General features: G+C 42.8%; 1 protein-coding gene across 1 annotated transcript in view; it reads left to right on the forward strand.

Moving 5' to 3' along the window:
* LOC104350735 (unconventional myosin-X-like) overlaps nucleotides 1-14,426 on the forward strand; it is a 77,988-nt gene that overhangs the window by 45,045 nt on the left and 18,517 nt on the right. The window contains exons 22-27 of the mRNA XM_086465548.1: nucleotides 2,838-3,143; nucleotides 7,219-7,258; nucleotides 8,752-9,543; nucleotides 11,630-11,753; nucleotides 12,265-12,508; nucleotides 13,337-13,432. Coding sequence (XP_086321674.1) covers nucleotides 2,838-3,143; nucleotides 7,219-7,258; nucleotides 8,752-9,543; nucleotides 11,630-11,753; nucleotides 12,265-12,508; nucleotides 13,337-13,432 — 1,602 coding nt within the window. The remainder of the gene's footprint in view (nucleotides 1-2,837; nucleotides 3,144-7,218; nucleotides 7,259-8,751; nucleotides 9,544-11,629; nucleotides 11,754-12,264; nucleotides 12,509-13,336; nucleotides 13,433-14,426) is intronic.

Consider the following 14,426-nt stretch of genomic DNA (forward strand, 5'->3'; position numbering starts at 1 on the left):
GTTCGTTTTGCAAGGACAAGTGTATTTAAATTCTTTTGGTCTCATGCAAAGTAGGTTGGCAAAGAAGGGTACATATGCCACAGGAAGGATTTTACTGTTTCCCTGCCCCCCCCCTTTTGTGAACTTGTTCTGTGAGCCTGGAGAACCAGTCCTAACGGTGAGAACATTTTCTTTGCTCTCATTCCCTGCAGCTTAGTATCTCTGACTGATTACTAAAATGTGAGACAAGAAAATCAAGCCCATTCGAATGACCCTATTTTTTGTAGCTAATCTGTGGAACTCCGAGCTGCAGGTAACAGCTTCACCAGCTAAAATACACATAACTGTTCGCAGGCCTGCAGGATCCCTGTACAAATGTGGCTGTGTCCTTGGGTTCTGCAGAACCTTGTTGCTCAGGGGAAGACAGTAGGAAGTGGCTCCGTAGCCCTGTGTTCTCTAGTCCTTGGAGGCATAACTGCTAACTGCAGCTCATCAACAGAATAATTAACTAAATTCCAAATGCAGCACTGGAGCCTTGCAGCCACACTGCCTTCTCTTGTGATACACGGTCAGGATGTCTCCCAGCTCCTCGGCATGGGTTGCAGGTTGAATTTCTTTGGCCATTGCAAGAGGGTGAGGGGAAGGCTGAAGAAGGGGAATGAATTTCAGGGCCTGTGTGCGGCAATTCCAGCTGAAGGGCGTCTGCAAGCTTGGCTGCAGTCATGAGGCATGAGGGGGCACTTCAGCCTGGCAGATTAGCCAGCAGAGCCAGCCTGTAGCTGGGCAGGGCTTGGCACATGTTGCACTTGAGAGTTTCTGGCAGATGCATTTTGTAAAAGTCAGTGTGCCCTATTTGATGCACTTGTATCTGCCTTGGCAGAGGGTGCGTGTGCAGCTGTTCACGACCCGTGTGCAGGGCACAGGGAGGACAGAGGGAGCAGGGGTGAGGGGACTCCAGCCCAGGAGCAGTTCATCTAAAACCTCCCACTTCTTAATGCCTCTTCCCTTTCCTCTTCTTCTCTCTGTGCTCCCTCACTTTGACTTAATGCTTATAGAAAAGAGCGTGACCTCTGCACACTAGTGCTGTTAGCATCCCTCTCCTGATTTTCTTGACTAGGCTGACATATCTGATGTGCAGGGAGGTGGCAAGCTGTCAGCATGTGTCCCTGTTGCCATTTGAAGGGGGTTTGATTGCCAGGAAGGGGATTTTGAGGTGTGTCTTTTCCTCAGGGTGTTGCAGAAGGTCTGTGGGAAGGATATGTGAGAATACTGTGCTATTTCCAGTGTGCTTTCTAGGACTGTAAGACCTCACAGGCTTCCTGTAGCCTGCTGGCCCAAGATTGTGTATAACAGCCCCATAGAATTTCCCTGTGCAAATTCTGGTTTGGAGTAAAGAAGGTTTTGATTTGAATAGTACCAATTATTATTTCCATACAACAAGATATTAAAGTGTCTAAATGTGCTCAGTTACTTTAAAAAACTCTCTGCTTATTTCCAACCTGAATAGACTTCATCTTCAGGTCAATTAAATCTTATGTCCCCTGTTGGATAAATAGAAACACTACCCAAAAATGTGGTTACTTTGACTGGGATCGAGTCTTTCCTTAGCCTTCTCTTTCTTAAGGTCATGGAGCAAGTGCTGTCTTTCTGTAAGCCGGAATTTCTGGTTCCAGTCCTCCTTCAGAACTCATTTGAGGGTCTAACAGTGTTCTTGAAATGGAAGCGCTAACACTGAACACAGGATAAAAGTAGCAGTGCAGTCCCCTTCTATGCAATATTTCTGCTTGCAAGTATAAGAATCCCAGTAGTCATTTTTTCTATAGCATTGTGATGGGAGTTGCCTTCACCTGATGATCCCCGTGGCCCCAAAATCCTTTTTTGACTTACTGCTTCCTAACATAGTCCCACGTCAGGTGTGTTTGGCCTTTGATTCTTTAGTACAAGACCTTATGTTTGGCTCTTTTGGATTGTTTAATGTTTGCTCGAATCCAGCTTACAAATTGATCCAGATTACTGTGTAATAGTAACTCTTTTGTTATTTGCCCAGTCGGTGTATCATGTACAAACTGCTACCGGTAACTTTTTTTTCAGGTCGTTGATAAAAATAATTTGTAATGTAGAGGCAAGAATTGACTTTTCTAGAACTTCACTAGACTACATAAATACTGAATAATTATTCTTTTCTTTTGGGGCCCTACCATGTTTTTTGGTTTTAAAGTGCTGCAAAGTTGATTTTGGTATCATTATTGTTTAAGCAAAATGTTGTGCAATATAAGTATATTTATTGGAGCCTGTTACAATGTTGCATTCAGCAATCAATATTGTAGTATCACTGTGTTTTCCCCTAAACAATATGAGATTAATGCGACTAGATCTATTTTTGCACCATTTTTGCTTTTCCTGGAGTAATTTGCTCTTGGCCACTTAAAAGATGAGGCACTATGAGACTTTGTTCTCATATAGTAAGGCCGTTTGTGTGTTTTTATTATAATAAATCCACACTGAGTGATTATGCTAATTGCGCAGTGCATGTGTATATGTGCAATGCAAGGAGACTTTGGGCCAGTGGGGTCTTCTCTTTCCATGTGCCAAATATCTGTCCTTCGTCTGAGGGTCTTCACGAAAAGTATAGGTGCCCACAGAAACAAACCAGTGGTAGATATAGGAGTGAGAGCAGTGAGGAGAATATGATTTTTGGGTAGCGGCAGTAGGGGAACAGAAATGGTGTAATTTCTGAGCAATATTTTTCAAAATTAATTTTTCTGTGAATGTGGTAAGATTGGTCAATATACCAGGGCATGGGAAATGCCAAGCATGTATTACATCATGACGCATCAAGTGTCTGGTTCTGTTTTTAGGAAGAAGTATCAAAAGGTGCTAGCCAGTGTTGTTATAATCCAAAAGAACTACCGCGCATACTTCTGGAAGAAGAGCCTGCTGCGACTGAAGGCCTCTGCCGTCACCCTGCAGAAGCACTGGCGTGGCCGCCTGGCTCGCAGCCTCTACCAGCACCTGCTGCAGCAGGAACTCAGGCGGAAGGAGGAAGCGGAGGAGAGAAGGAGGCAAGAAGAGGAAGAACAGATCAGAAGAGAGGAAGAGGAAAGACAATGGCAAGAAGAGGAGGAGCGTAGGAGGAAACAGGAGGAGGAAGAGGTGAAGGAAAGGTACAAGATGATATCTTGCACTCGTAGTTCCCTAGCACTGAAGCTGCTGAGGTGTAAAAGCGGGTCTGGGGCACTGGCACGATGGTAACACTGGACTAGCAAACGCATGGGACAGTGTCCCAATGCCAGGGAAGACACTGCTTCCTTCCTTTAGGAAAGCTAATTCTGGTGTGTTTTTACCCTGTTCAGTGTTTTTCTGCTTTGGAATGGACATGAAAGGAGGCAGTTTCACTGACTGGGCAGAGATGCATAATTTTCTCGTTGCCTTTGCAGTGGTAAAGGAAGTTGTATGCAGTCTTCCAAAATCTGAAGGGATTAGCAGTGTGAGAAGGTACCAGTATCATGGGTCCTGGTGTGTCCAGTAAGTTGGGTCAGGGAGCAAGATGGGCAGTGCACGTGTGCTGCGACTGCAGTTCTTACACTCATGAGAATATACGTGCTCTCCCTGTTCCTGCTGCTGTGTATCTCTCATCAGGGATATGGATGCGTCAAGAGATCAGGAGGGGAAAGGAAAAGCTAATGTGACAAAAAGAGGCAGTCTGTACACCTATTGAGAATCCTGCACCTCATGCATCATTTCACTGTTCCCTCCATGGTTATCTACGTCATAGGCAAACTGGGTGTCTCTTGATAATCTTTTGTTTTAAGAATCATAAAACTTCAACTACAAAATTATTATAGAAGTTCAAACAAATAATCCTGTGACGTTTTAAGTTTTTCATAAATAGTTGGTTAGGTTTCTTGTGGGCTTTTGTTACATACTTGTCCCAAAGTTGGATCTTGGTAGACTAAGATGTGTGACAAGCATCAGAAAATTCTTAAGTTGAGAAGCATGTCACAAGGAAGGGATTGCCTGCAGTTTTGCTGGAGACAGTAGGGTGATGTAGCTGCTGGGACAAGACATGGAGTCAATGACAGCAATGATGAACAGTTTGGTCAAGGAATTTGTTTAACAACACTGAAGGCTCCATTTTGTCAATGTCTCAATTTTCAACAACAGCCTCATCAGCAATATGAAGCTGTGCAAGTTCAGAATATCCATAACTAGTTTGCAGATATCAAATGCTACAGACGCCCTCTCCGGTCTAAAGTCCTCATTGTGCTAAGTAGAGCTTGTTCCGACCTAGTTTTAGATAAAAGGACCCGTTTAGCTTATTCATTCTAGAGTGTTTCTGCCCCTGCCCTTTAGTTCCCAGCCCATGAAAGATGTGTTGCACCAAGCATCATTACAAGGAAGTGTCAGTGTTCCTAGGAATCAGGTGAACTGCTCATTTTGCTTTCATTTTCTGCCTGATGTCAAATGGCTTCATTCAGAGTGAGCAGCCAAAAAGGTACTAGCAGACCAACTTGGCTAAATCCTGAACTTCTGTTTGACTGCAAAAATGTGGTGGAAGTCCATAGAAATTGCAAATCAGCTAATCTACAGGGAACAAGCAAAAAAAAACCCAACACACATGCAGGGACAAAATTAGAGGGACCAAGGTGCAACCTCAGCTGTAACAAACTGAAAGCTGGCCTGCAGTTATTGTGCATACACTGTTAGTGAAAGGGAGACTTGGAACAATTTGGTCTACTGTTCAACAGGAAGAAAAAATTATAATGTTGAGAAAGCTGAAGTATTTGATGCTATTTTTATTTGTCTTCCCCAAAAGGCTTAACTGTTGGACACTAAATACAATTAGCACAGATGTGCAAGAATTCAGAACCTAGCAGGGACATAAAAGGCTGGAGAATGCTCAGATAAATCACATTACAAAGTCATCCAGACTTGGTGAAATGAATGTTTGGATACTTCGAGAACCGTCTGAAGCAGTTTGAATCAGTAGTCATTCTCTTTCTTTTCCTTTGTGGATAGCAGTGGAGTTTCCATAAAACTCAAAAGTTCCAAACATAATGACCGCCTTTTAGAATGGGAAAAGGAAGAATGAGGGAGTTGTGGACCCGTCAACCTAATCTCAATTTCAGGAAGATACTGAAACAAATAATCAAACAGTTGTAAATACTTGATAAAGGAGTTAAGAGCCAATGTGGATTTCTGAAGAACAAACAGCATTAAAGTTACCTGTTTCCTTCTGTGATAGCTTATGACATGCCTTGTGGATAGGGAAAAGCCATAGAGGGTAGATAACTTGACTTTGGGTAGGTAGAGGGGAGGTCACGACTTTGACATGTTGTGACAATACTCTTAAGACACTATAAGCAATGCGGTTTGGAAAAAAGTGCACGAAGCACGGCTAGGATTTGTGTTTTTACTGCATTGTGTTATTGCATTTTAATTAGTAAATAGTAGGGTTTTTGTTAAATAGGAGAGAACTCTTGAATGGGATTCTTCAATGGTCTGTACTGGATATGGTACTAGTGCAATGCTTTCATTATAAGTTAGATGAGGAAGTATGAATATCCTTATTAAATTTGCAGATAAAACCATCTGGTGAGGGGCTGTAAGTACATAGCTAGACAGGATCACAATTCAAATAATTTTTGCAAATTAAAGTAGTAGTCTGGAAAACATAGGATAACTTTCAATACAGACATATGCAGATCTACAGTTAGGAATAATCAAATGCACAGAGACAGAAGGAGGAATGCCTGCTTCAACAGCAGGAAGAAGGTCTGGAGGCTAAGTTGAGTATTAGTCACCAGTGTCATGCTGTGTGAGAGGAGCAAGCAAATGCTGTCTATAAACAGGATTGTTTCTGTAAGATGTGGGGGTGATTCTTCTGTTCCGTTTGGCACTGGTAAGGCTTTATTTGGAGTGCTGTCCCTAGTTTTGGGTATCACGTTTCAGGAGGTGTGTGGATCAGTTGGAGATGGGTGGAAAGCAGCAAGAAATATCAGAGGACTAAAAAATGTGAGGATCAGTTGCAGGCATTAGTGTGTAGATTGTAGGTGGTATTATTCCTGATTTGTTTTAAAATGGCTCTGCTTCTTGAACCCTCTTATCGTTTAAGGCAGTTGTTTAACTCATGACTACTGTTAGTGATCTTTCAGTAGAGTGGGAACCATCTGGATCTTACTTATGTCAGCTTTCATTTATAAATATTTCCTGGATTTTTTTTTGAGAGAGAGAGGGAGGGAGTGCAAGAGTGAGAGCTTTAAGGACTTTGTGGCTTGCAGCTGCAATTTAGAATTTGGCTGGGAAAAGCTGCAGGGCCTGAGAAATAAACATTGTTGCCCTCGTGTTCTGCTCGGGGTTGAATTATAGATTCATAAGTTACCATTGCCAGTCTGAATTCAGCCGCGCAGTGGTTGCTACAGGCAGATTCTTCCATCCAGCCACATGCTATCCCTGCTCCCTGGGCACGACCCAGCATTCCTCTCGTCTGCTAGCTCGGGTGCTTGTAGCGTGCTCACTATGGAGAAATTGGCCATAGTGACAGCTTTCCCTTGGAGTACAACCTTTTTGATCTGGGTGGAGATGCAGCACCGTGGGATAGTTTTTTTCCTCTACTCATATTTACTAACAAACTGATTCTTACAGCCTTTACTAGTAAACTAGGTTTTGCACGCCACTGGGAAATTATGCATGCGGGAACGTCCAGGTCTTCAGAATAGAAACTCCTCAGCTTAGTCATTTAACACAGTACAAAAATTTGATAACTTTTTTTGGGGCAAAATCAAACATGAATTCAGTGCTGATATTGCAATAATTCTGTTCTGTTTAAAAAAAAAAAAAACGAGCACGGTTTCCTGATATCTGTCAATTATGCATGTACAACCCCATTTAATATCCATGGGTGTGTAGTACTCCAGAGGATTCTATTTACATTTATCATGAGTCTAACTGATCTGTCTTTCTGTCACTGTTTCTAATGTCCTTCCTAGTATGTTCCAACTAATCCAATTTCCTGATTGATCTGAAAGTGCGTGGGGAAAATCTGTTGTATCCACAAAGGTCATGCCAACCACAGAGAATTGGATTTTTACTAAATTACAAAAGCTTTTAAATCAGTCTTAGAACAGGTACCTTATTTTAACCTTATCCGTGGAGGGATGATGTGTTCATGTGATTCTGAAAGCTTCATGTAGGAGAACTTGGTCTCTCTCTGACTATCACGTCTTGTTTTTTTAACAGAGAAAAGGAGCAACTGAATGCACTACTCCAGGTGGCTCAGGTAAGTTTAACAGTTACTCTTTTCATGTGTCTTGAATATCTGTGAAGGGTTCTTCATTGCCTACACTTCGCCTGGAGCTAATATTGTTATTGTGGCAACACTATTTAAAAAATGGGCTTTATTCACCCAAAACCTGCATGTTTGGCTTTGGCAGAGGCACATAGAGTTAACAAGGTAGGGATTTCTTTCAAGGCTCGTGTACCAGCTTGCATAGTTCCTATTTGAAAAGTTCTGTATTGAACATGCAGCATCCTTTTTTTACCTCTACTGCTTGAGCTTATTGCATGACCTTGTGATGTGCTACACGGTGACACAGTCTGTTTGCTGGATTGTTGCCTGTAACAGCCAAAATAAGAGTGCAGCCGGCTGCTATCATGGCTAAAATAAACCCCTTGTAACTGATCTAATTGTTGCTACTTGATATATCAAAGAGCAGACCACCTACCCTGAGGTGTGTGAAAACAGCTGTGTATCTTCTTGTTTCTTTTCCCAAACAATATATTCCCCAGTTTCAGGCCAGCTCTGTTCAGGAGAGATGACAGACTAGAGTATAAAAATGCATTTTTCCACAAGTAAGAGTCGAGTAGAGAACAAGCAACAGGGTAACTGTAAAGAAAACAAGGATTGTGGCTTGAATGGGCCAGTTCATTGGCTGCATTGTCATAGTCTTGTCAGGAAGTACAAGAAATCCTTTTGGAATTTATTTTTGCTTTTTCTTGTGTGTATATGTTTTCAGCATCCTCCGTGGAGGGGGACGATGGTTTTATTGTATAGCTAAACATCAGTGAAAGTTGTCTTCCGTCTTCTAATTATTGTGTACTTGCTAGATATTTCCTGTTACTTCAGTGTGGAGAATAGAGGAAGACAGAATCTTCAGCAGCCAGTCATCATCTATCTGGTGGTGCTAAAGAATGCCAAGAAATTTTGAGTGGAGTTTTGGTGGGGTGGGGTTGGAGTGGATACAGTCCTGCTTCATTGCAAATATTCCTTCCAGACCTAGATTCTGATGGTCAGACCCTCAACTTAGGAAGCAATGAAATCCTCAAATCTTTTAATGAATTTCTGGGAAATCTTCGGCTCTTAGACAAGCTATGTGTATGTATATTTGTATATAGTTGCTTTCTGCTGTATGTGTGTGACATAGTTCAGAAAGAGAGGATGGGCTTTCAGAATGTTTTTATCCAAATTGTAGTGTACAAAGGACTTTCACATGAGCAGCAGAAAGAGAGGGTCTTCTAAAAATTCACTGATCCCAGTGGGCTTCTTTGTATGATTCAGAAAGGAGGTACACTGGTGGAAAAAAGAAGGTACCTGAAGATCCAGTAGTTCTAACTGTAGCTTTTACACCATGGATAATTGCAGGATGTTTAGAGTCATCGTTTTGCAGATGGGAAGTACAAGGGAAGCACAGGAGATAGGAAGAAAGAAAGGTCCAGGCACGGAATGCACGTAGGTTGAAGAAACTGCTTTAATGCTATTATAAATTCTTTAAGGTGGAAGCAGTAGAGACTGAGGAGGTAGATATTCCTCTGCAAGAAGAAGAGAGACGTCAGATGGAGGAGATCTTAAGACTGGAGAAGGAGATTGAGAAGTTGCAGCAACAGAAAGAGGATCACATGTCTATCATCTGTGAAAACACTAGGAATGAAATCAACCGGCAGCGAGAAGAAGAGATCCAGAGGCTGGAAAAGGAGGCATCTAGGGTTGCCCAGGAGTTCTTGGAGCTGCTGGATTTTGGCAATCTGGATGAAAGTGTGCAGAACTTAGAGCGCTCACTTTCTAGTGAGGGCACACTCAACATTGACTGCAGCCTGGTGGCACCACTGGCTGAAGAAGAAGTAGATGAGGGTTTTCATGCTGATGACGAAGGACGGCCAACTTCCAGTTTGGGGGTCCTGAATCAGCACGGCACAAGAAACAGTGATAACTACTCAGAGGAAGTTGTGGACACAAGCCTTTCGCTTCTCCAAAGGGATGTGAGAGAGGTTGTCCCTGCTCCAGGACAACCTGTGGAAAGAACTGCTAGCCCCGAGGAGCAGAGAGCTCTATCTGACCCAGCAGAAAGCATTTACAGCACTGTCTCAGATAAGCAGAGGAGTAACAGTGGAGAGATGGGAGAGCCAATTTACACTTCGCCCCCAGATGTAGAGTCTGACTACGACCATGAGGAGTTTGATGGCTGTGGAGATGCAGGTAGCGCCTCAGCTGAGCCTCTGAATGGTGAGGAAGGTCTGAGACACTCCCATGGTACCAGCCTGGACTCCAACCGTGGCAGCCTGGACTCGGTAAGAATCCCTCCCTTCACCTTTCCTTTCACATCAGTGTGACTTGGTTGATATGTATAATACCCTTGGCTTCTTACTGTGTGCCTGCTTGCTCTGGGTATTGTTACTGCTATATAACTCTCTCTCACACCAATAATCAGCTTGAAGAAAAAGGAAGAGTCTTAGATAGGCTGAAGGCCACAGGGCTTGCGACTGTCTGGTGTCTACTGGTACACAAGCACATATTTACCTAGGGTATTTTAGATTGTTTCCATCACCATATATTAACGTAACACCCTTTAGGAAGACTGAAAGCAGGCAACTAGTATCTTGTAGGTATATGTTCCACCTTAGAGAGATTTCAGAGGTAGCCTGAGCTTCTAGTGGACAATCACAAGAGGAAGTGGGAAAGGCTGGGGTTTGATTTGTTTTCCATCACTAGAACTTCTCTTGTTCTAGTGCTGTTACTGTTCAGAGTCAAGAGTTTATTTTCAGCCACTGTGTATAAGTTAAGGTATTCTAAGACTAGAAGAATTACTGTGCTGAGCCAGGCTGGGCCCCGGTGTACGCAAGTGGAGACCACTGAAGCTTTTCGTTCCTACCACAAGGACAATGACAGGGTAGTAAAGCTGGGCTGTTAGCCTCCCACTTGAAGCATCTCAGCTTAGATCCCACTCTAGCCTCTGGAATTCCTGAGTGCCCTCAGGCTAGTTGTTGAATAATGCAATGATAAATCCCCTTACAGGACAGGATGTCAGATAAGCCCACTTAAGATTGTGGGGAGTTCAGGTGTGAAGCCAATGACAGTCATAAAAATACTTCAAATAAATGATGACTCTGAGAACAGAGACTTGACCTACGAAGTATCTCTTTAGAAAATGGTTGATTTTTTTGTTTTAAGGATTTCAGTTTACTTCCTTTGCTGTTCTTTTCCATTGGCAGATTGTGACCCTGCTTAAAAACTTGCATGATTTTTCCTGTTTGCATTTCCCTAATGTCAGCTGCCAGCCATCAGAATTTTTTATGATGTGATCTGCTTGAGTAAAGGTACCTTCTCTGTGGGCAGGTACTCACAGATCACTGTCAGGTAATCTTCAAGTCATGAATCATTCTGTCACAACCTGGGCCAGTTTCTACTGTTCTTAAAATGTAAATAGAAGTTGAAGGTTTTATTGGGCTCCTCAGTGAGCAAGACTCATGAAAAATCCAGCTGATACTATGTCATGGCATGAGCTACAGCAAGAGATAACTGCAGCTGGGTCAAGATCCTGTCAGTAGCTGCTGATCCAAGAGTGCCTGCTTTTTGAAACGTCATGGTAAGAGAGGGATAATGAATGAGTGGAACAGGAATGTGACAAAAGAGGAGCATGAAGGGGTCACAGAGGGAGGATAGAAGGGAAAAATGAAAAGAAGCTACATGCGTTTGAGGAAGGAGCTGCCTTCATTAGTATTAAATTAATAAAGCCAATCAAAAAAAGTTGTATTTAAGGTAAAGGAAATGATAGGGTGATTTGGGATTTCGTGTATGAAGTACTTTCTGATGGCTGAGGGCCATTATCTAGTTGGAGAACAGGGATGAGTAAATACAGTACTATTATTTCAGTAATTTAGGTCTTTGTTTTTAGGGTTCAGTTATCCTGGAATATGCTTTTTTTCCTAATCAACTCAAAGCAAGGCATTTCCTTGCTGGAGTTAGATCAGTGCTCCATCTTGTCTAGCATCCTGGCCTGTCTGCCAGGAAAGTCAGAAAACTTCTCCAAAATGAAAAATTCTCTCGTAGTCCCATTAAATTGTATTTTGGACTGCGGGCTCTGCTTTGAAACAGGAAGGGTTTTTGCTGCAGGTCACTGGAGTTTTCTAGCCATGTCCACTGCTGAATGTTACTCTCTTTTCTGGTATGAAAATTCCATGCTCTGGAGACTCTTGCTTTAGGCATTAATGGGTAAGCTGTCAAGCCTCTAGTTTTACTGTATTACTTTTTTTATAAAGGGAGTATGTGTAGTTTTGCACCTTCTGATCATGTGACTTCTCTAGCCTTGCTAATTTGCTCCAGTCCTCCTGTGACCAGGAGAACCCAAGCAGCCTGTATTTCTTCTTTTCTTTTTAGTTCCTGGACAGTGAAGAAGAAGTGGATGTTTACATTGACACAGATGAAGAGTTTTGTAATGGACGAATCACGATCTTCAATGGCTCAGGACCACCCTATTTTCACAGCTATCTCTACATGAAAGGTAAGGGGCTTTAGCCAAAACCATGGAAGGATGGAATCCAGGAAACCCTCTCTCTTCTTCTGTTTCTCCAGAATCATAATCTTCATCTGCTCTTAGTTCTCTTTCCGCGTTTACTCTCTCCCCGCCCCCCGGCCCTTCTTTTATTTAAAACAAGCAAATAAAAAAAAGAGCTAGGATGTGGATGTCAGGGAATTAGACCCGATATGTTTGCTGCTGGGACCTGATTGTGCCCACTTGGTGTATGGGCTTAAATGACTCATTCTGAGCTACAAAACTGAAGACAGTATAAAAATATTTGAGTAGTGAATATATTTCTATAGTTTGTGTTTGTTTCACTAGTTTGTTCTGTTTTTTTCTCTGTCCAAACTTAGGCATAACCTTGTTTATCCCCTTCAGCTTCTTTGTTTCATGTAGGAACTGAAGTGGCCACTAAGTGCCTGTGAAGTAGGATCAGAATGGAAACGTGGCCCTTGTTGCGTGTTTGATGAAATCTTGCTCCCTCACTTTGCAGGAGGTCTCATGAACCCATGGAGGCGGCGCTGGTGCGTTCTGAAGAACGAGGCCTTCATGTGGTTCCGCACCAAGCAAGAGGCACTGAAGTCAGGCTGGCTCTATAAGAAAGGTGGAGGCATGTCAACACTTTCACGCCGCAACTGGAAACGCCGTTGGTTTGTGCTTCGAGAATCCAAGTTGATGTACTTTGAAAATGATAGCGAGGAAAAGCTGAAGGGGACAATTGATATCAGAAGGGCAAAGTGAGTGAAGAAATCAATCCTTTTGATCCCTAGTATTCACTCTCTAAATGAATAATGAAGTGTCCGGTGCTGCCAGTTCGTTTGCCTATGTATCTTATATAGGGCTCGGAGAATCAGAAACATAAGGGAAGGAAAAGACAATTAGAACTTCTAGTTTGCTCTGGAGGGAGTCTGGAATTATTTGATAGTTCTTTTCCAGTCTTGCATTTCATAATCTGGCAGAAGCTCTTTCCAAGCCATGGATGGAGCCAGACCAGGAGGGGCTAATTAAGTACATACCCCATGCATTCTCCCCTACCCTGACTCCATCTGTTTCCTGGCTTCTCCAGGCATTTCACAGAGGTGGTATGAAGCTCACAGCGGGATTTGAATTTGGCAGCATGTACTATGCCTTTTGCTGAGTCCTGAATGCTCTTTTTGCTGCCATAGCCAATGCCTCAGCTCCTGCTGCAAGAGAGACTAGTCGCCTGTTAGCATTATGTGGACCTGTAAAGTACCAAAAAGAGTGACACGTCCCACTTTGCAAACAGCCCTCTATAGCAACCTCCCTGTTACCTCTTCTTCCATCTAGTCTGCTGGTGTCTTGAAGAAAATTCATTTGACACCTTGCTTTTGTAGTAGGTTAAATGTACAAATCTTTTTAAGGGGACCCTAAAAGTCTTAATGTGTTTGGGAGGAATTTTGTATATCTGTTGGAGTTATAAGCCATCTGAACCAGCGATTTCCCTTCTGTATGGTGAATGGTATGATGTGAAAAAAATTGGCCGGGTGGAATTTATGCCTGTGAAAGGTTTTCAGTTTTGGCTCTTGTGATTTGCTGTGTTCCAGGGAGATTGTGGACATTCATGAAAAGGAGAATGCCTTGGACATTGTGACAGAAGACAGAGTTTATCACATTGTCGCAGAGTCACCAGAAGATGCCAGGTATAAGAAGGAGTTTTGTTAGGTTTGTTCATTCAGTGCAGGTCTGACCCAACTATTCATGGGAGAGCCTGGGAAACGTAATCACCTCCATTTTGCTGGAGAAAAGAGGGGATTTATTCCAGAGTGTCATTTTATGTTTACTGGGAGGTACCACACCTGCTTTGGGGACTCCCTGTTGCAGCTGCCAAGATGGTGGTTCAGCCTGTGTCAGCCACAGGACTGCTACCTTCTTATGTGGCTGTGAGCAGGCTGAATTCAAGGGTTACTTCAGGAGACACACAAAACCTTAATATAAGCTGGAACATCTAATAGCTGATTTATTTATTAAATGGAATCTTGAATCAAACAAAAGTCTATTCATGTTGTCTGTAAATGATTGTGAGAGCAGCTGGGTTTTATCCAGGAGACAGAGAAAAGGCTGCAGCTTATCAGAGTCTGTAGTGTCATCTGATAAAATCTTCCCAGTGCAAAGCAAACAAATGACTCATGTCCTTCCTTCTTGGCATCCTGGCCAGGCAGTGGGAATCAGTTGTTTAAGGGCAGGTTGGACAACCTATTCTGGCTATGCAAAGCCAAGAGTAAGAGGTTACTGTCCCTAGCTGCTCATGTCTTCCCACTTTTCCCACTGTTACAGAGGCTTCTGCTCTCTCAGCCCAGGCAGTGTTAACTGTTTCTCTGATCGACTTCACTGATTCTGTGAAGTTATTTAGAGTCTGTTACTATTTCATTCGGGTGGAGGAAGAGGAAGGGGGAAGGTTTTTGGACACAAATTAACAGCAAAAGACTAAAGAACAGCTACATGAAGAAGAAACAGGCAAATCCAAGCTGAAGAAACAGTAACTTCTTAAACCCAGAACTCCCACAACTGGAATAGGCATGCCCTAAGATAACATTGCAGAATTGCTAGGGCAAGTGTAAACCAAATGTGGCCTTTGTCAATGCCCTATCAATCTCGGTTCTGAGGGAGAAGAAAGTACCAACACTTGCACTAGCA

The sequence above is a fragment of the Leptosomus discolor genome, chromosome 5 (assembly GCF_034619465.1).
Source record: "Leptosomus discolor isolate bLepDis1 chromosome 5, bLepDis1.hap2, whole genome shotgun sequence".
Classification (NCBI taxonomy): domain Eukaryota; kingdom Metazoa; phylum Chordata; class Aves; order Leptosomiformes; family Leptosomidae; genus Leptosomus; species Leptosomus discolor.